We start from the raw sequence: 20,560 nt of genomic DNA on the forward strand, positions 1-20,560 counted from the left end.
GAAATGAATAAACTTGTCGGTGACACTGACACATACCATATTCTGAACAAAGACCCCATGTTGCAGTATAAGGATGAATTACATTGGTTAATAGAAGAAGGAAAAAATAGAAATATTCTTAATAAAAAGGAGGGATCTTATCTTGACCCATTATTTTGCAGAACCCCGATTATATATAGCCTACCAAAAATCCACAAGGATTGTGTCAACCCGCCTGGCAGGCCTATTGTCAATGGTATTGACTCTATCTCTTCTAGAGTGGGTCAATACATTGACACCTTTTTACAACCCCTGGTGTTTAAAACCAGAGCATTCCTTAAAGATACTAAACACATCATACAAATTCTTGAATCATTAGAGATTACGGCCTCTTGTTTTTTTGTGACTGCCGACGTTGGTTCACTGTACACTATTATAGGACACAATGATGCGCGAGCTTCAGTCCAGTGGGCTATGTCTACTTATTCTGATTTATCCGAATGCCACAGAAAATATATTCTCAAATGTCTAGATTTTTGTTTATCAAGGAACTATTTTTGGTTCAATCATCAGTTCTATCTACAAGTGAGGGGGGTTGCCATGGGGGCTAGGTTTGCTCCCAGTGTGGCCAATTTATTCATGGCCCACTGGGAGGAGGACGTTGTGTTTCGGAACCGCCCCAAGGAGTTAATTTGCTACAATAGATTTATAGATGATCTTATCCTTATATGGGATGGTGACCGGCTTGGTCTGGATGAATTTATCGGCACTATGAACGGTAATGAAAAAAACATCCAGTTATCATGGAATATCAGCCAAGAACGGATGGTGTTTCTTGATCTTGAGATCGCCAAAGCGAATGATGGGCTAGTATTAAAAAATCATTTTAAGCCAACTGATCGGAATTCGTACATTCCCCTGGGGAGCTGCCACCATAAATCTTGGTTATGCAATATCCCCATTGGACAGTATGTAAGATTAAGACGGAACTGCTCTCATATGGATGATTTCGTGCATCAAGCCCATACCCTATCCTCTAAATTCCAAGAAAAGGGATATGATCGCTCTGTTCTTGAACATGAAATCTCTTTGGTCCAACAGATGGATAGATCCCTTTTGGTTAGAGATAAGATAAAAGAATCAGGAGTGGAAGGGGTCAATTTCAGAATGGTTCTTGATTATAACGTACAGTATAAGAAATTCGAAAAAGTTGTTGCCAAAAATTGGTTTATATTGAAACAGGATCGAGTGTTGGGCCCTCTGTTACCTGCACGGCCTTCTTTTATATATAAGAAGGCTCCATCAATACGTGACCAAATAGCACCGAGTGTTATCGATCCTCCTGTACAAACTGAAAGTAGACTTTTTTCTTTCTTATCCGGCTTCTATGCGTGCGGTAGATGTACGGCATGCAGACATTCTAGATGCAATGTAAAAAGGAGAAAATCTTTCACAGCTACAAGTAACAATAAGGAATATAAGATCGATAAACTTATTACCTGCTCTACCATAGGGGTGGTATATATGTTACAATGTGAATGTGGTCTCCAATATATTGGCAGAACCTCCAGACCCCTACACGTGAGGTTGGGTGAACACGTAAATAATATCAAAAAGGGTCTTAAGACCCACAATGTGTCTCGCCATTTCAAATTGGTGCACTCTCAGAATCCCAGAGGTTTAAGTTTTTGGGGGATGAGAAGGTAACCAAACATTGGCGTGGAGGTAACTTCATACGCCAATTAAGCAAACGTGAATCTTATTGGATCCATGAAACAAGGGTTCTTGCCCCGAGAGGTCTAAACGTGGATTTTGATTTAAATTGTTTCATTTCGGACAGATAATTGAATTATTTTTATTGCATTAGAATTTTTTCCTTTTATACTTGTATTTGTATTTTATTCCTATCTTATTTTTATATTTATTTTTATTTTTATTATTATTTTTTATTTTTTATATTTATTTTATTTTCATTTTTAGCTCTGATTTATATTTTGTTACTTATTGTTATTAATCCATGTATGGATCAGTGTAGCTTTCTGATGACGTCAGCGGCATTGCGGGTATGTTTATTAGATTTATTTTTGACTTACCAGGGGATTATGTTGTACTGTTTTTTTAGGCAATATCCTTTTTCTTTCTCTACATAATTTATGTGAGAATAATTAGAGGATTGTATCTTGTTGCCAATTAGCAGACCATTATTTTGCCTTTTTATGGTTTGGTTTTAATGTCTCCATAGCATATATATTTTTTGATGCTTTCCCTCTCCTTCCTGTGTTTGGAGTGAGCGCAGATCTATGTTCCGGTGTCACGTTTGATACGTGCTGTCTACGGTATCTGTCTTGCGCATAACTCCGCTTGTTATTGGTTTTCTAATGGTGTGTTGGTATAAAAGCGGCCGTCCGACGTCATTCCGTCACCGCTGATGAAGTCCCGCCTACTTTCTGGGACGCAACGCGTACGGACCACGTGACCTGCGTCGTGACGTCATCCGCCAGCTGACACACTGATCCATGCATGGTACTTTTTATCTGAGCACTCAGCACTGGAGTTCAGTGCTTCCAAATGTGAGTGGTATTTGTCTTTTATCTATTTGTTTAATAAATTTACATCAACGGAGAGCACTAGATTTGCCTGTTCTTTTTCATATATGATATCACATTGATCTGATGATACGGAGGAGAACCCTTCCTGGAAATGCTTCCGCTTGGTCTGCTGTAACCTTATGATCTACCCTTGATGGGAACATGCGTTTTTGACCTATCTGATATATCAGAGGTCCACTAGTTGAGGTGAGAGTTCAACTTGCTCAATGGTGAAGGCATTCTTAATGTCATCCAACGAGGCTCCAAAGAGCCGCTCGCCAAGGAAGGGAAGATCCGTCAGGACTTTCTTGGGCCTTCCTGGCCTGTGGGAGTAGTGTACTCTAACCACCAGTGGCATTCTTAATAATGTCATCCAACGAGGCTCCAAAGAGCCGCTCGCCAAGGAAGGGAAGATCCGTCAGGGCTTTCTTGGATGCCTGATCAGCCGACCAGCATTTCAGCCAAATTAGGTGCCTCAGCACCACAGCTGACACTGAAGCCTTGGATAACAGAGGGAGAGTATCCAGGGCCGCGTCACAAACGTACTTGAGGCCTGGCACTAGTTGGTCTGCTAGCTCCACGCAGACAGGGGAGGCGTTCTGCTCTCCCCAATCAGTCAGTGTCTGCGACACCAGTGCGGATGCCAGTGCGGATGCCAGTACAGGTCGCACGGCTGACCCCACAACCATAAATAAGGAATGAGCCACCACCTCGGCCTTCCTATCCGCGGGATCCTTGAATGCAGGAGTCCCCTCAACCGGGATCGTGGTTACTTTATTTAAACTAGGGTCCATGACCGGAGGAGCCGACCCTTTTTGAGAAGGCTGTCCTCAAAGGGGTAACGTACCGCCAAATTTTTGGGGACCGAAAAGGTCCATTGCGGGCGACCCCATTCCCTGTAGACGAATTTGTCAAAATAAGTCAAATACGGGAACACCTTAGGTGAACGTGCTGGCTTGTGGGACCCAAAAGGGACCGGTACATCAGCAGAGGGATCCGCTGGCCCCTGAATCTTCAGGGTATCACGCACAGCTGTGATGAGTGCTCCAACAAGCGCTTTGTTGCGCCCGGACCCGGACGGGGAATCATCCTCACTGTCTGAATGGTCCTGGTCAGCCACGTCTGATAGGTCAGTGTAGGGGTCACCAGCCGCAGCAGGGCCCGAGTCTGCATCAGAGCTCTCCCCAGAGGACGGGGGGGGGGGCAGGGGTCTCTTACGTGCACCTTTCCTTCCACGTGCCGCCTCTATCTTAGCAACATAGGAGTCAAGGACCGCCGTTAGGGTGTCCATGTGCACCGCGCTATTCGCAGGTGACCCAGTTGCTATAGCCTGGATTTTGGGGGAAGAAACACCAGTTTCTGAAGCCATGCTGACCTTAGCCTGTCTGCCACCTGCAAGGGGACTTAGGACAGTGAAGGTCCCACCCTTCTGCTGCCGCCACGTGGGAGGGTGTACTTAGCGCTAGACTCGCCACCCTGGGGCATTCTGTGAATGCCACTAGCAGTGCCTGTAGTCCCTAGGAGGTTCCCAGTTGCAGAGAGGAGAAAACTGTGTCAGAAACAGCTGCTTATAACAGAGGTGAAACGTTCTGCAGAGCTAGCGTCAGCGTTCAGCAAGGAGCCATTCAGCGTCCTGTACACACAGTGGACACATGAAACAGCAAGTGAGAGCACATATAATGCTGCCACAAGAGAACTGCGGCGAAAAGAGCGATCAGGCTTCAAGAAAATGGCCGCCAATGTAACTAAATAGGAGATCCTAAAGAAGATGTCTGCTGAAGCTCACCAGGGGAATACAGGCTTTCCCACATCTAATATGGCCGCCTGACAGCGCCATGCGGTGACAGAACAAAACTAGAAAGGTGCTGCCTGCCTACAGCCAGAACAACCTCCACAAACACTTTTGGGGCTTCCCAGACCGGGACCAGGACCACGCCAGCCGCACAGACCTCCACAGGTGAGAAACCAGCGAACACACACACACACACCGCCCGCAGCCACCCCCCTCAGAGGGGGGAGGAGGGGTGATAGGGACTTGGGAGAGAAGATAGGGAGGTGAGGTGGCCCGCCAATCAACCCCCCAGGGAATTCCCAGCTGCTCACCCCACCCAGGCAGGGAGAGCCGTACTTACCAGTCCTGAAGAGCTGGGAGACATTCCATCACAGACCTACTCCTGCGCAGTTACAGGGTAGCTGTTGGCCCGGTATACTGTGATCCAGACACCAGTAGCCCGGTCATATGTATACCCTGGAGCATTGAAGCTCACCAACCACCTCTGGAGCTGAGGCATGTCGTGGCCTGCCGAGTCTTAGCTGCGGCCTGCTCACACCGGACTGGGGAGACTACAAGGATATCATTAACCAGCCTGTTACCCAGCCGGCAGTTGATAGAAGATTCCAGGATCTTTCATCTTGCGCAAAAAACATCAAACCTGCATCAAAAACATGAACCGAGAGGGCCTGCAGGGTTCCTAGGTCATTCTCCTTTCTAGGCAAAATAAAAACTGAAGCTGCTGGGAGCGGTGAGGAGGGTTGATAGCACAGGGTCCGCCCCCCTGGGCCGGGAATAAAAGTTCTGTGTATTGTGTAACAATTTTGCCTAGTTCTCCTAATGGCAGACTATACAACCCATTTAGTTACAGAGAGGAGCTGTGTCGGTCGTTGAATATAAGAGAAATATGTAGACATGGCCACAATGCCTTTTCCAATGTAGAATCATTGGGTTTGAAAGTTGGAACTGACAAATAATGTCAAACAGCACTAAGTGTTTAAGAGTTCTAGGAATCACCAATCATACAACAAACACTGCTATCTATACCAAGAAGATTCATACCTTCTAATCAAGGCTAGAAATCCCCTTCAATAAAAGATATGTGATTAAAAGACAGTTATATACATACCTTGACTAGATTTCCTCCCTTCTTCATTTTGGTTGAAAACATGGGGCCAGTGAAAATTCTCATCGTAAGCACCTTCGTATTCCTTCACTAAATCATCTAGTGGCAGATCAGCTGTAAGTATATAAAAATGAGCATCAATTAGTAATAGAAACACAGAATGGCAAAAACACCAGATGAACACAAGCAGTAATAAAAGACAAAGAAAATGGGGATTTTGTTCAGGGGGTTGGCACCGTTCCCAGACAGAAGGCCTCGTGGCCGCCTAATTTATCTAGGTAAAGAGCCTCTGCTCCTAAACAGTAAGGACAGCTCAGTCCTCTGCCAGTGTCCCAGTGTGCCCCACCTGTGATTGTCAGCCCCTGTCCCCCTGACTCCTCCCTCTGCCCTGCCTACCTTGGGCTCCGCTGGCGCGGTTGGGAGATCCCGGCTTAGTTCAGGACCAATCCTCGGCCATGGTGGGCTGGGCACTCCACATCCTGCAGAGACACTGCCTGCTGATCAGTATCTCCACTGCTATCTCCTGCCAGGAGCTCTTCCCCTATGGGGAGTCCCTGGGGGAGGGGGAACCACACAGAAGGAGTTGAGGACAGCTGGATCTAGAGGGTGGTGCACCATGTGTCCCCCCCATGGACGCTGTGCCAGGGTCAGCAAGTTCCCCCCATTCTCCTACTGTACGCAGCATCACACAGGACATAAAGCAGAGCTGCTCCTACTCGCACTGCACACAGCCGAGATTGGATACATGTACAGATAAAACCTTGATCTGCACTATGTGTAGCTAGCTGTTGCAGTTCTGAACTGTGAAATAATCATATTGGAAAGGCAGCAGAGCTGCAACAGCCAGCTACACATTATGCAGACTGAGGATGTGTCTGTAAAAGTTTTTAGCATGTACGGACTACCCAGTTTTGGTTTAGTGTTTGTAGGAAGAAGGTTTTTCAGGCTTAAAAGAACAGAGCCTACTCTGTTAATACAGCAAAAAAAAGAGCACTCTAGACTCCATCAAAAATGTCTTTCAATACTACCAAACATGTAGGTGCAATGAAGATGTATCTTTCTGAAGCCTTGTTGCAAGCCCAGAGAAATAGTGTCAATCTTCTCAGTGTCAATATGCTTGTAGACAATAGATACAGTCCTGCAGCTAAATGCCCCACCGTCCCCATGAATGAAAAACAGAGCAATGACAGCAACTGTTAATTAGAGCTGCACGATTCTGGATAAAATGAGAAATCATATTTTTTTGGGGAATAAAGATCACAATTATCTCATGATTTTTATTTGAAAGATTTACAACCCCTGAATATTAGGTTATCAAACAGAGTGGTAATAAAATAAGACATAATACTCTTTGCTCCAATCAAATAAGATGGCAAAAAAATAAGACATAATATTCTGCTTCAATCAAATTTAAAGAAACGTAATGAAAAATAATGTGACGTGTAAAGATATAAAAAAATTACCATTAAGGTATATTAGGGCATTTTTTTTTTAAGTACTATATACCAATAGGGCTGCTACTAACGATTATTTTCATAATCGATTAGTTGGCCAATTATTGTTTTGATTAATCAATTAATCGAATAAAATCATATTTTAAAAAAGCGTAATATGCAATTTTTTCGTTATTTAAAATAATAATGAAAAACACCAATGATGGGGCACTATTCCTACCAGGAACACCAATGGTGGGGCACTATTCCCCCCAGGAACACCAATGATGGGGCACTATTCCCCCCAGGAACACCAATGATGGGGCACTATTCCCCCCAGGAACACCAATGATGGGGCACTATTCCCCCCAGGAACACCAATGATGGGGCACTATTCTCTCCAGGAACACCAATGATGGGGCACTTTTCTTCTTAGGAACACCAATGATGGGGCACTTTTCTTCTTAGGAACACCAATGATGGGGCACTATTCCTCACAGAACACCAATGATGGGGCACTATCCCCCCCAGGAACACCAATGATGGGGCACTACCCCCCCCAGGAACAGCAATGATGGGGCACTATTCCCCCCAGGAACACCAATGAGGGGGCACTATTCCCCCCAGGAACACCAATGATGGGGCACTACTATTCCCCCTTCCAGGAAAACCAATGACAGGGCACTATTCCTCCCAGGAACACCAATGATGGGGCACTATTCCTCCCAGAAACACCAATGATGTGTCACTACCCCCTCCCCCCAGGAACACCAATGACGGGGCACTACCCCCCCAGGAACACGAATGATGGGGTACTATTCCCCCCCGGGAACACCAATGAAGGGGCACTATTCCTCCCAGGAACACCAATGATGGGGCGCTATTCCCCCTAGGAACACCAATGATGGGGCGCTATTCCCCCTAGGAACACCAATGATGGGGCGCTATTCTCCCCAGAATTACCTATGATGGGGCACTATACCCCCTCCCCTAGGAACACAAATGACAGGGCACTATTCCTATTCCTGGAACATCAATAATAAGGCCCTATTAGGACATCGGGTCTGCGGTCACGGAGCTCCCGGCAGGCACGCGCGCGCCGCCTCTTAAAGGGCAACGTACAGGTACATTAATCTGCCTGCACGTGCCCTTCTGCCGCAGTATACCTGCATGAGGTGGTCAGGAAGCGGTTAAACTAACTTAATTTGCAGACCGAAGTTCATCCCTTCGATTTGTAAATGAATGAACAGAAAAATACAAAGTTTCTTTTTATCTGTCTCTTTCAGCGCTCAGCAATGTTGATAAACATTGCCAGCTGCTTTTTTTTTGACAGATATGAGCAGGGGAACTGCTCTGTACATTTTACATGAATTGTGGAAATGTTGAATTAAGATCATGTGGAGGGTCGAATCGAGATCGCAATCTTTTAACAATTAATCGTTCAGCTCTACTGTTAAGGTAAACAATACAGATAGTAGGATTATTAATTACCGTATATACTCGAGTATAAGCCGAGATTTTCAGCCTCTTTTTTGAGGCTGAAAGTGCCCCCCTCGGCTTATACTCGAGTCATCGCTGTCTGCCCGCTCGATCAGCGTGTCGAGCAGACAGACAGCGGCCATTCTATTCAAAAGCCGCGCCTCCGGCTCCGCCTTCGCCTGTGATAGGCGGAACACTGAATTTCCCAGCAGCCTGTGTTCCGCCTATCACGGACATCGTATCATCCTCGTACTACGGACGAGGATGATACGACGTCTGTGATAGGCGGAACACAGGCTGCTGGGAAATTCAGTGTTCCGCCTATCACAGGCGAAGGCGGCGGCGCAGCTTTTGAACTTTACAATGGCCGCCGACGAAGAGGGCACGGGACGGCACGGCACGGGACGGGACGGGACGGGGGCAAGGCAAGGCACGACACGGGACGGATGCAAGGAGGCAAGGCACGGCACGGGACGGAGGCAAGGAGGCAAGGCACGGGACGGAGGCTCGGGACAAAGGTAGGCTGGACACACACACACACACACACACACACACACACACACACACACACACACACACACACACACATGGATGGAGACACACACAGGGATGGATGGATGGATGGATGGAGACACACACACACAGGGATGGATGGATGGATGGATGGAGACACACACACACAGGGATGGATGGATGGATGGATGGAGACACACACACACAGGGATGGATGGACACACACACACACAGGGATGGATGGACGGACACACAGGGATGGACGGACACACAGGGATGGACGGACACACAGGGATGGACGGACACACAGGGATGGACAGGCATGTCTCACCCTCGGCTTATACACGAGTCAATAAGTTTGCCAGTTTTTTTGGGGGTAAATTGGGGGCCTCGGCTTATATTCGGGTCGGCCTATACTCGAGTATATACGGTACTCAATATTCTGAACTTCATGTCAGAAAGACTCAGTAAATCAGACATTTGGTATGAGATATGTTGTAGAACAGGTAGACAGGAAAGCTCAGCTTTCATAACTAAATTGCAATACCTTCTCTAATTAACTCAGTCAGTTCAGCCTGGTGGTCTACACTGCTTTCTTTGGTTTCCTGTTCTGCAATGGTTTCTTCTTCATCATCACCTAAAATTAGATTATTCAGAAATCAGATAATACACTTTGGTGAACAAATAGTGACAATAGAAGATACAACGCTACAGATTAACAGATTTCTGGTGCATGCAGGTTGCATTTGTGAGCTTGATATGCTTTTTGGATCAGTCACCATCACGAGTGATTCTGCCCTCTTAGCTTCATCAAGCTGCTTTTGTATTCTTATTGCCTGGGAAGGGGAGAAAAGCACCTCTGACACAAACAAGAGCCTGTGCACACAGGCCCTAAGGTTACCTACAGACGGCTCTAATACCATAATAATTTGACAGCTAAGGCATGATGGGTCATGTAAAATGTATTTAGGGAAGAATATGCACTTCTGATTGTAGAAAATGCTTAATTCATAGAGCTTTTTAAAAGAGAAGTATGGGGGAAAAAATTCCCATAATTACACTTACCTAGGTGGATGCAGCATCAGTCCGATGCTGCATCTGTCCCCCGCCACCTCTGCACTGAGAATCAAGCCATCGAGCACCACCGATGGCTCATTTCTCTCAGCTCCCCAAGCAGAGAGCTGCTGCCTGTCAATCAGCAGCTCTTCTGCTCTGCTCCTCCACTCTCATTGGAGAGCTGGGCTGTGGAGGGGTGGGGAGTGGCCATCTTGGGCCTCTCAGCGGCTCACTGAGAGGCTGAGCCGGCCATCAGTCCAGGCACCTGGCGGATCCAGACTCCCAGAGTCGGGATGATGCGGTGCCTGGACTGATCTGTGTGACGTCAGCAGACAGCGGACTTCAGACAACTCTCTGCTGAAAACAGGTGACAGGAGTGCAAAACGAATTGCACTCCTGAGACTCTTAGAAGAAGCCCAGCCAAACTGGCTCAGGCTGGGCTTCTCCTTTAAACCTGCTGCCTCTGAAATGGACACACATTCTTCTTTTTACTACTGGGGAAGAGGAAGTACATATTTAAGTACATTATGTCCCAGCTCTGTTTATTACAAACTACAACTTGACAGACAGAATTCTCATCTCTACCCATCCATTGATATCAACTGCTGACTGGCCATTCTAGAATGTCAAAACATATTGAGAGAAAAATGGATAGGGTCCCTAGTAAGAATGCAACAGGATACAAAAAATTTCAGATGCTGACCCTAAGAAACAGGATACAGATGTAAAAGCAAGCTAGCAAAAGTGGAAAGATTAACACAGAAAAACAGTGCTACATTTACTAACACATACTTGCAGTATCTTACAAAAGTGAGTACACCCCTCACATTTTTGTAAATATTTTATTGTATCTTTTCATATGACAACACTGAAGAAATGTCAGTTTGCTATAATGTAAAGTAGTGAGTGCACAGCTTGTAGAACAGTGTAAATTTGCTGTCCCCTCAAAATTACTCAACACGCAGCTATTAATGTCTAATCCGCTGGCAACAAAAGCGAGTACACCCCTAAGTGAAAATGTCCAAATTGAGCCCAAAGCTTCAATATTTTGTGTGGCCACCATTATTTTTCAACATTGCCTTAACCCTCTTGGGCATGGAGTTCACCAGAGCATCATAGGTTGCCACTGGGGTCCTCTTTCACTCTTCCATGACGACATCATGGAGATGGTGGATGTTAGAGACCTTGCTCTCTTCCACCTTCCGTTTGAGGATGCCCCACAGATGCTCAATAGGGTTTAGGTCTGGAGACTGCTTGACAAGCACCCTCACCTTTACCCTCAGCTTCTTTAGTAAAGCAGGGGTCATCTTGGAGGTGTGTTTGGGGTCATTATGTTGGAATACTGCCCTGTGGCCCAGCCTCTGAAGGTAGGGGATCATGCTCTGCTTCAGTATGTCACAGTACATGTTGGCATTCATTGTTTCCTCAATGCACTGTAGCTCCCCAGTGCCGGCAGCACTTGTGCATCCCCAGTCCATGACACTCCCACCACCATGCTTAACTGTAGGCAAGACACACTTGTCTTTGTACTCCTTACCTGTTTGCTGCCACACAAGCTTGACACTATCTGAACCAAATAAGTTCATCTTGGTCTCATCAGACCACAGGACATGGTTCCAGTAATCCATGTCCTGCTTGTCTTTAGCAAACTGTTTGCAGGCTTTCTTGTGCATCATCTTTACAAGAGGCGTATCCTTCTGGAACAACAGCCATGCAGACCAATTTGATGCAGTGTGCCACATGTGGTCTAAGCACTAACAGGTTGATCCCTCATTCCTTTAACCACTGCAGCAATGCTGGCAGCACTCATACGTCTATTTCTCAAAGACAACCTCTGGATATGACGCTGAGCACATGCACTCAACTTCTTTGGTCGCCCATGGAAAGGCCTGTTCTGAGTGGAACCTGTCCTGTTAATCCACTGTATGGTCTTGGCCACTGGGCTGCAGCTCAGTTTCAGGATCTTGGCAATCTTCTTATAGCCCAGGCCATCTTTATGTAGAACAACAATTCTTTTTTTCAGATCCTCAGAGAGTTCTTTGCCATGAGGTGCCATGTTGAACTTCCAGTAACCAGTATGAGAAAGTAAGAGTGATAACACCAAATATAACACACCTGCTCCCCATTCACACCTGAGACCTTGTAACACTAACGAGTCACATGACACCGGGGAGGGAAAATAGCTAATTGGGCCCAATTTGGACATTTTCACTTAGGGGCGTACTCACTTTTGTTGCCAGCGGTTTAGACATTAATGGCTGTGTGTTGCGTCAGCTTGAGGGGACAGCAAATTTACACTGTTACGCAAGCTGTGCACTCACTACTTTACATTGTAGCAAAGTGTAATTTCTTCAGTGTTGTCACATGAAAAGATATAATAAAATATTTCTGTGAGATACTGTATATTATAATTTTTAGTTATGCTTATATTTTTTACATGAGAATCACTTTTGTTCTTTTAGGTATTATGCCAAAACATTGTTACGGGGAAGAACATTTTTAAAACTAGCAAACCTTCGCCATCACTCCAAGATGAACTTGCTTTTCTCTTTCTCCAACATGGTGATGCCTGACAGGAGACAGAAACGCTTAGTTATTTGATGTCATGATAAACCGGTTTGTTTATATCTAAAACAATGCTTTATTATTGCAATATATACACCTACACCTGCTGGATGTACTGTGTGGTCTTGCTCATTACATACACCAACTCCTGCTTCCTGCTTTGCATTAGTACACAGTGTTTGTACATAACCAGCCTTTCAAAACAATGTACTCCTTATACGGCTGATATCTTATATTGTAAGAGATGTTAAGAGAGACACACAATCATTTCCTTGAGTCTATTGAAAATCCCTTAACCACTTCAATACCAGACACTTTCCCCCCTGCCTGCCCAGGACAATTTTCAGCTTTCAGCGCTGTCGCATTTTGAATAACAATTGCATGGTCAAGAAACAATGTACCCAAACTACATTTTTACGATTTTCTTCCCACAAATAGAGCTTTATTTTGGTAGTATTTGATCACCTCTGGGGTATTTATTTTTTTGCTAAACAAACTAAAAAAGACCAAAAGTTTTGAAAAAAAAAAAGGTTTTCTTCGTTTCTGTCATAAAATTTGGTTTTCTCCTTCACTGACGGACGCTGTGGAGGCAGCACTGATGGGCACTGATGAGGCATCACTGATGCACTGAGGAGTTGGCACTGATGAGGAGGCACTGATATGTAGAATTGATGGGCACTGATAGGCAGCACTGATATGCAGCACTCATGGGCACTGACAGGCAGCACTGATGGGCACAGACAGGCAGCACTGATGGGCACAGACAGGCAGCACTGATGGGCACAGACAGGCAGCACTGATGGGCAGTACTGATGAGGTACTGAGAGGTGTTATTGCTGGGCACTGATTGGCACTGTGGTGGGCTCTGATTGGCACTGTGGTGGGCACTGAGAGGCTTTATTGAGGGGGCACTGACTGGCAGCTGTTGGGCACATCTGATGGGTGATGTGCTGATAATCAATGTGCTGAAGTTTGGAGCTATAAATAGATTAGCACACTGGACTATTCAGAGGCAAGCTCTGCGTGTGTGTGGGGAGGGGGTGTGTGCCTTTCCTCCAATCAGCTGTCTCACAGTGTATAGCAAGTATCCACACCTAGTGCTAAATGAGGAAGTGAAAATGTACACTTTCTAAACAGTATATACAGATGAAGACAGCAGATTTGCATGAAAAACGGACGCTGTGGAGGCAGCACTGATGGGCACTGATTAGTCATCACTGATGCACTGAGGTTGGCATTGATGAGGAGGCACTGATATGTAGAATTGATGGGCACTGATAGGCGGCACTGATATGCAGCACTGATGGGCACCGATAGGCGGCACTGATATGCAGCACTGATGGGCACAGACAGGCAGCACTGATGGGCAGTACTGATGAGGTACTGACAGGTGTTATTGCTGGGCACTGATTGGCACCTTGGTGGGCACTGAGAGGCTTTATTGAGGGGGCACTGACTGGCAGCTGTTGGGCACTGATTGGCAGCTCATGGGCACATCTGATGGGGGCTGTGCTGATAATCAATGTGCTGAAGTTTGGGGAAGGAGCTATAAATAGATCAGCACACTGGACTATTCAGAGGCAAGCTCTGCATGTGTGGGGAGGGGGTGTGTGCCTTTCCTCCAATCAGCTGTCTCACAGTGTAAAACAAGTATCCACACCCAGTGCTGAATGAGGAAGTGAAAAGGTACACTTTCTAAACAGTATATACAGATGAAGACAGCCGATTTTCATGTAAAACTTATGTAGTGAGATTTGTTTCATCCTTGGATATCATCTGAGGCTGTTCACTTCACTGGGTATATGGAAGGGTTTACATCCACTTTAACCACTTTAGCCATAGTCAAAAAAACAGCTACATTGTGGCTCGACAACTCTGGGAGGGTGTACATTGAGGTCCTCACAGAATCGCAATCCCCCGCACTACCTGGGGCACGCACACAGGAGTATCCGTGCCTACAGATATGGTAAATGGCCGCTGACAGCAGCCGTTTACCACGTTAGCGCTCTGTCAAATGACAGAGCAATCACTCGTAAACAAACTGGCGTCATGTCCAATTCCTTTCTCCCCTCTCTGTACCGATCGTTTACAGCAGCGCTGTGGGCTGGATTTGTAGTGTCCACAGTGCTGCTCTGTGCCCATTGCAATCTCATCCATACATCCATGCTCAGCCATCCCTTTGGGTCATTTGGGGGGTATTTGTACTTTCCTGGCTTGTTAGGATCTCAAGAAATGAGAGGCTGTCAGTACTTCAGGTGTGATCAATTTTCTGAGATTGGCACCATAGCTTGTGGACTCTATAACTTTCACAAAGACCAAATAATATACACCAATTTGGGTTATTTTTACCAAAGATATGTAGCAGTATAAATTTTGGCCAAAATGTATGAAGAAAAATTACTAATTTGCAAAATTTTATAACAGAAACGAGAAAAATTCATTTTTTTACATCATTTTCAGTCTTATTTCTTTTTTAGCGCAAAAAATAAAAAACCCGGCAGTGATTGAATACCACCAAAAGAAAGTTCCATTTGTATGAAAAAAAGAACAAAAATGTCATAAGGGTACAGTGTTGCATGACTGAGTAATTGTCATTGAAAATGTGAGAGTACCGAAAGCTGAAAATTGGTCTGGTTAGGAAGGGGTTTAAGTGGCCATTGGTAAAGTGGTTAAAGCTAAATTCCCAGAAAACCATTGAATACAGGATGTTATACAAGTATTGGAGCTGTTTTAGCTGCTACAGAATTAGTTTCTGTCCTTACAGCAATGAAATTTACACAACTCTGCCATGTCTGGTAAGGCGGGAGACCTGATTTTTATCTGCTGCAGTTCAGTAACACTTACAGGTCTTATTTCCCCCCCAGTCTGTGACTGAATAGTGAAGGGAAAAGCAGCAGACTGAGAACTTGTCTACCTTTTATGCTACACTCTTCTGCTTTCAACATGTTACGTGTTAGCAGTCAAGCAGTGCAGCACAACTCTGTGAGCTCCGCTGTGCACATACTACAAAATGTTGATACAAAGTCAAACAAAGGTACTTACACTGCTCCAATTTAAATACATACATTTAATTATTAAAGAGTATGTAAAACCAGCATTCATATTCCTGATAGATGTCTGTTGTGCCATGTACTTGTATGAGAAAAAACTTTTGTTCTCTTTATATGTAATAGCTGTGCTGGGAACTCAGCCTGCTCCCCCTGCACAGACTTTCACTGGAAGATCAGTGTACTGTTTCTTCTCCTTCACCCAGATCTTATGCAGAACAGAGGGGATGTGATCACTTATAATTACATATATTACATATAATCACTTATATTTTTATATCTATACACAAAAGTGTTTTGTATTTCATTTCTATTTTAAACAGAATAGGTTGTTTTACAAGGTGATCATTTACAGCCACTTTAAATAAAGTATACAGAGCTGCATTAATTTGTTTATTTTATATATGTCTAGAGTTTAGCTTTAAGTGGCTATTCTACAGATCTCTATATTTAAAACAATAACAAGTTTAAAGTAAAAATTGCAATAAAAAATCCACAAAATATGCGTTCACTGAAAATATACCATACTATACAGTTTTTGTTTTTTTTGCCTTTTAAGAAGTTAACATGGCTGCTAACTGTTCCAAGCTATCCACAGTATCCAGCTAAATTTCCGCTTTCAACTGCTACTGCAGGTTATTTCTAAGGGATATAGCAAACATAGGTACATAACTAAAGATAAAGACAGCTTTATGTTTTACATACTTACTTTAATATCTCCATGCTTATGCTTCACAAATGCCTCTTCAATTGCCTTAAGTGGACCTGCAAATTGACATTTATGAACATATTATACACCAGCTAAATATTTAATGGTTGTAATACATTTTATAGAGATTTAGATCAAACCAAAGAAAGTTTGTTTTGCATGCACAGAGCTTTAGTTATTACCTCCTCAAGGATGGTCCATTAAAGAGATAGATCTGCACCTATATGAAACACAAGATTAGACAGTTTAAAGACTCCCATGAGCCATTACCTTCAGCAATTGGCAGTACGACTGACAAACCTAAATATCATAAGCAGGAACAAAAGAAGCTCACCATCCTGGGGGATTCATGGAAAAGGAGTTTTCAAGCAATAACTCAAGTTTTCCTACATCATCCTCCAGGATGGTTCAGTAGAGAGATGCTGCTTAGGATAGGACCACAGCTTGAAACACCTTCCTCCTGATCAATGCTTTGGATGCCTTGCTTTCTCTCTTAGGTCTGTGAAAGAGATTTTCTATGCTCATCCAGTAGTTTCTGAAGTTCCCAATGAGGTAACATATGCCCGTTAGGAGGTCCAAGTCTGAGAAAAGAATTAGCTTATTAGAAAATTATTGGTTAAGTCTTGTCCAGGGATATTGAGAGTGCCGCTATGTGTACCTTGAGAATACTGGAGGTGAGACCCTTGTCCACCCCTCCTTACAGGAAATAAGTACTGTGCCAACTTATCTGTGGTTTGAGGTGTTACTGTTGGCCCAAGGCCCTTATTTCTTCCAGATCTTGTAGTATGTGGCCCTAGTAACTGGCTTTCTGCTTTGGAACAAAGTAATAATGATTTTGTCAGATAGAACTTCATTTTTAGGAATGCCCAATTCATGCTGCTTGTTGCAACTCCTGCAGATGTGTGTGCAGGAGATGGTTTTGTGATCTTTCCTGTTCAGTAGGGCTATCAGTATATCTCCCAACTTTTTGAGATGGGAATGCAGGACACTTATTAGCAAAAGTATGTAGGCATAGGCCATACCTCCTGCCACATCCCTCAAAGAAGAATTACACAAACAAAAAATTGTTAAATCCCAAGTACTTTTTCACCACTACTATGCCTTTATACCGGCTTTAGAAATTTACAAATGCAGCGATTTAGAAACTGGATGAAGGGTATAGCAGTGAAAAACTCTTTTTGAAAGATAAATAGTGCATTTTATATGTTTATACACAACTATATGGACTAAAATGAGGGACAAATGAAGAGGAAAGAGGGACAGAAGGACTTTGTTCCAAATCAGGGACAGTCCCTCAAAATCAGGACCAGTAGAGCTATGTATTGGATGTTCAGCTGCCATTTTCTACAAGATTAAAAACCAAGCCCACAACGGCCACAGTGAAGTGATTCTGCTCAGGCATCTGCAATAAATGCTACTGCTTTGGAGATTAGCTGGAAAGACTACATCACACCTTCTTCTGCTAGTTTAAAGAAAGGTGAGTTTGTAACTGTTCGATCCAGAAATCAAGGTTTCTAGCTAAGCAGGGATTAGCCACTAATGACTTCAAGGCTGAAGAGGACTCTTCCCATGCTTTTTTTTCAACTGTGGAGCCATCTTCCTGTCCAATGGATGGGTTTTTCAGTTGACCCTAATGGGAGAAGTCACTTTTTTCTTTTTCTTTTTTTGACACCTTAGCAAGAGAGATGACCAGTTTAGAAAAACTGACCTGGAATCCTCCCAAGAGATCTGAAAAGACTAATCTATTCTTCAGTTCTCTTTATTCTCTTGTTGTACTTCACAAAATGGTGAACAGGGAAAGAGCAATATTTGGTTTCCTATAAACGACTGTAAGGATAAGTCTTCCACAAATTTGGTCTTAGACTGTTTTTGGATTTGGTCTGTGAAATAAATCACGGGAGTTCTTCAGTTTCCTCAACCAGAAACACATATTTGGAAGTACAGCTTTTTCCTTTAGCTTCCATTTTTCTGTCACCTAATACTAACAATTCAGATGAATGTTCTTCCCCATCTTCCAGACCTGACAGATTGTCTGAGTCCACCTCAATCTTTGCTTCCCTTGGAGACTTTTGGGTTGGAGACTTTTGGGTTGGAGACTCGGGTTGATGCTTGTACCAATGTAATCAGCTGTGGAACCTGAAGAGCTGGTTTAAAGTAATCTAAAACTGAGCAGAAGATCTTGAATGTAGAGATTTCATGAATTAAGGGGCCCATTTCATCTTTAAACAATGAGGAAATCTCTGCCCCCACCATTTTTTTCAGACAGGATTGACACAAATCTTCATATTTTGGTCTCCCCTGGCATCTTTCTACCCTGAGATCTGGCCTGGTGGGGGGGGGGGGGTAATTTTAGTTAAGACAAAAAAAATGGATCGTCCTTTTTGTCTTACACTAAGAATGTGTACCAAAAATTGCACACCTTTTAATTTAAAGAAACTCTGTCATGCAAAGCATATGTATGAAGACTGCAATTTCTAATTTCCTTTAGTAAATGCTAGGCTACCTGGCTGCAAATTAGATCATATGGCATCAATGCTTTCTGTATCACTGATCCAGAACAAGCTTACACACTATAAGTTCTGATTTCACTTGTTGCATCCTTGTTTCAGGTCAGTAACTTACAATGTACAAAAGCCAGGACCAGAAAGGCAACAAACATTTTACTAGCTAGAGGGTAGGCTGTTGCTCTTAAAACTCAAAATGAATGTGGAGCAATATGAGACAGTTCATTACTCTTCAGGTTGGAAATTCATCAACTACACAAAGCAAAGCATATTTCTATTTTGTTAGTAAAGCACTACAGATTTATGTTTATGATGAATCTGAAGAAAGATTGTTTTATAACTAGTGCATAAATATGCATGCTGGTATTGTCTGAGAGTGCATGCTGATGCAATAAGCAGACACCCCTGTTTCCAGCCTCCACTGAGGACAAGAAAAAACTATCATCAGAAAAAATTCAACTTTGTCAATCATTTCCATAGACAGGCAATAACAACTATATGTACAATTATACTTTAATATCAATGCAGACAATGGTATAACAGCTAACAAACCAGAAACCTCAAGTTTGTTGTCTGCGTGCACGCCATGGACCGGGTATTGAAAGATAATTTTCTTTGGCGTTCTGTTCGCACTAACATTAGCTGATAACTGTCAAAAAAAATCCAGTGTATACATCCAGCTCACCTTTCATTGAGTCCATATTTAAGTTATGTGCTTTTCTTCTTTTTTCCTGAAACTCCATTTGTAACTTAATTTCTACAACCTGTAAGAAACAATGCAACAGTCATTTCCACTGTGAACTGTAACAGTGGTTTTTATTCAGTTGCATTACGTTAGAAGATGCTTTACTTCTGCAATGTATGAAAACTTTACTGTAAGCTATCATTCACATGAATATATATAATGGTTAACTGCTTACTTGTTCAATATTAGACCAGAAATACTCAATTTCCCTGGCAATTGAGGCAGCAATTCTTTTCAGCTTGTTCTCTTCTTCTGTTTTGGCTCTCTCAATATTCATTCTTTTTTCTTCATGATAGCGAGCAGCAGTTCTGACCAGCTACAGATGAGTAAAGTATACATTTTGTTAAGGTAAAAAATGTTTTTTTCTATAGTTCCCCCTGTTCTATAACAGTAAGCTCCACAGTACATATAAGTTATCTTACTTTAGAGCGCCGTTCGTCGCTCAGCTGACTGCCTGCTGGTCTCCTGTCCCAATGTAATAGCTGCAGGGGGAGGTGCTAGGAAACCCCTGCTGACTTCAGCCGAGGAGAAGAGGGGAGGAGACCGATGGGCAGTCACATGAGCGCTGAACGGCACTCTGAAGTAAGCTATTATACCGCATATTTTTAGAAATGAGCACTGGGGAGCTTACTATTCTATATCAGAGGGAACTTTAGAAAATAAAAACAGTTTTTTTATATTTTTATATTTTTCATATTTTTAGAAATGCCATGCACTGGGGAGCTTACTATTCTATATCAGAGGGAACTATAGAAAATAAAAACCGGAGACACGTATGCTGACTCCGGTGTCAGAGCTCTGCAGCCCTGATAGTTCGGAGTCAGCGCAGAGAGGGGAAGGTAGAAACCGGCAGAATCAGCCAGATATTACAGGTATATGCTTCATTTAAGGTATTACAGGTCAAATGACACAGCACACGCACTGTGCTGTATAACATGCGTTAAGGGAACAGGATATCATTTTTTTTTGGGTTAACACACACTTTAATATGCTGAAAAGTAGTAATATCGGTAGCACAAAATAAAGACTAACGGATAAAAGATTG

General features: G+C 43.6%; 1 protein-coding gene across 11 annotated transcripts in view; it reads right to left on the reverse strand.

Annotated features, from left to right (window-relative positions):
- LOC143940418 (E1A-binding protein p400-like) overlaps positions 1-20,560 on the reverse strand; it is a 303,118-nt gene that overhangs the window by 192,955 nt on the left and 89,603 nt on the right. For all 11 annotated transcript variants that reach the window (XM_077461750.1, XM_077461754.1, XM_077461752.1 and 8 more), the window contains 6 exons: positions 19,691-19,831; positions 19,456-19,534; positions 16,267-16,322; positions 12,460-12,514; positions 9,437-9,526; positions 5,468-5,578 (listed from right to left, as the gene is read on the reverse strand). In XM_077461750.1, the coding sequence (XP_077317876.1) occupies positions 5,468-5,578; positions 9,437-9,526; positions 12,460-12,514; positions 16,267-16,322; positions 19,456-19,534; positions 19,691-19,831 (532 nt within the window). The remainder of the gene's footprint in view (positions 1-5,467; positions 5,579-9,436; positions 9,527-12,459; positions 12,515-16,266; positions 16,323-19,455; positions 19,535-19,690; positions 19,832-20,560) is intronic.

This window comes from Lithobates pipiens, unplaced genomic scaffold, assembly GCF_037356315.1.
Source record: "Lithobates pipiens isolate NorthernLeopardFrog02 unplaced genomic scaffold, aLitPip1_a1.2 Scaffold_3, whole genome shotgun sequence".
NCBI classification, from domain to species: Eukaryota; Metazoa; Chordata; class Amphibia; order Anura; family Ranidae; genus Lithobates; species Lithobates pipiens.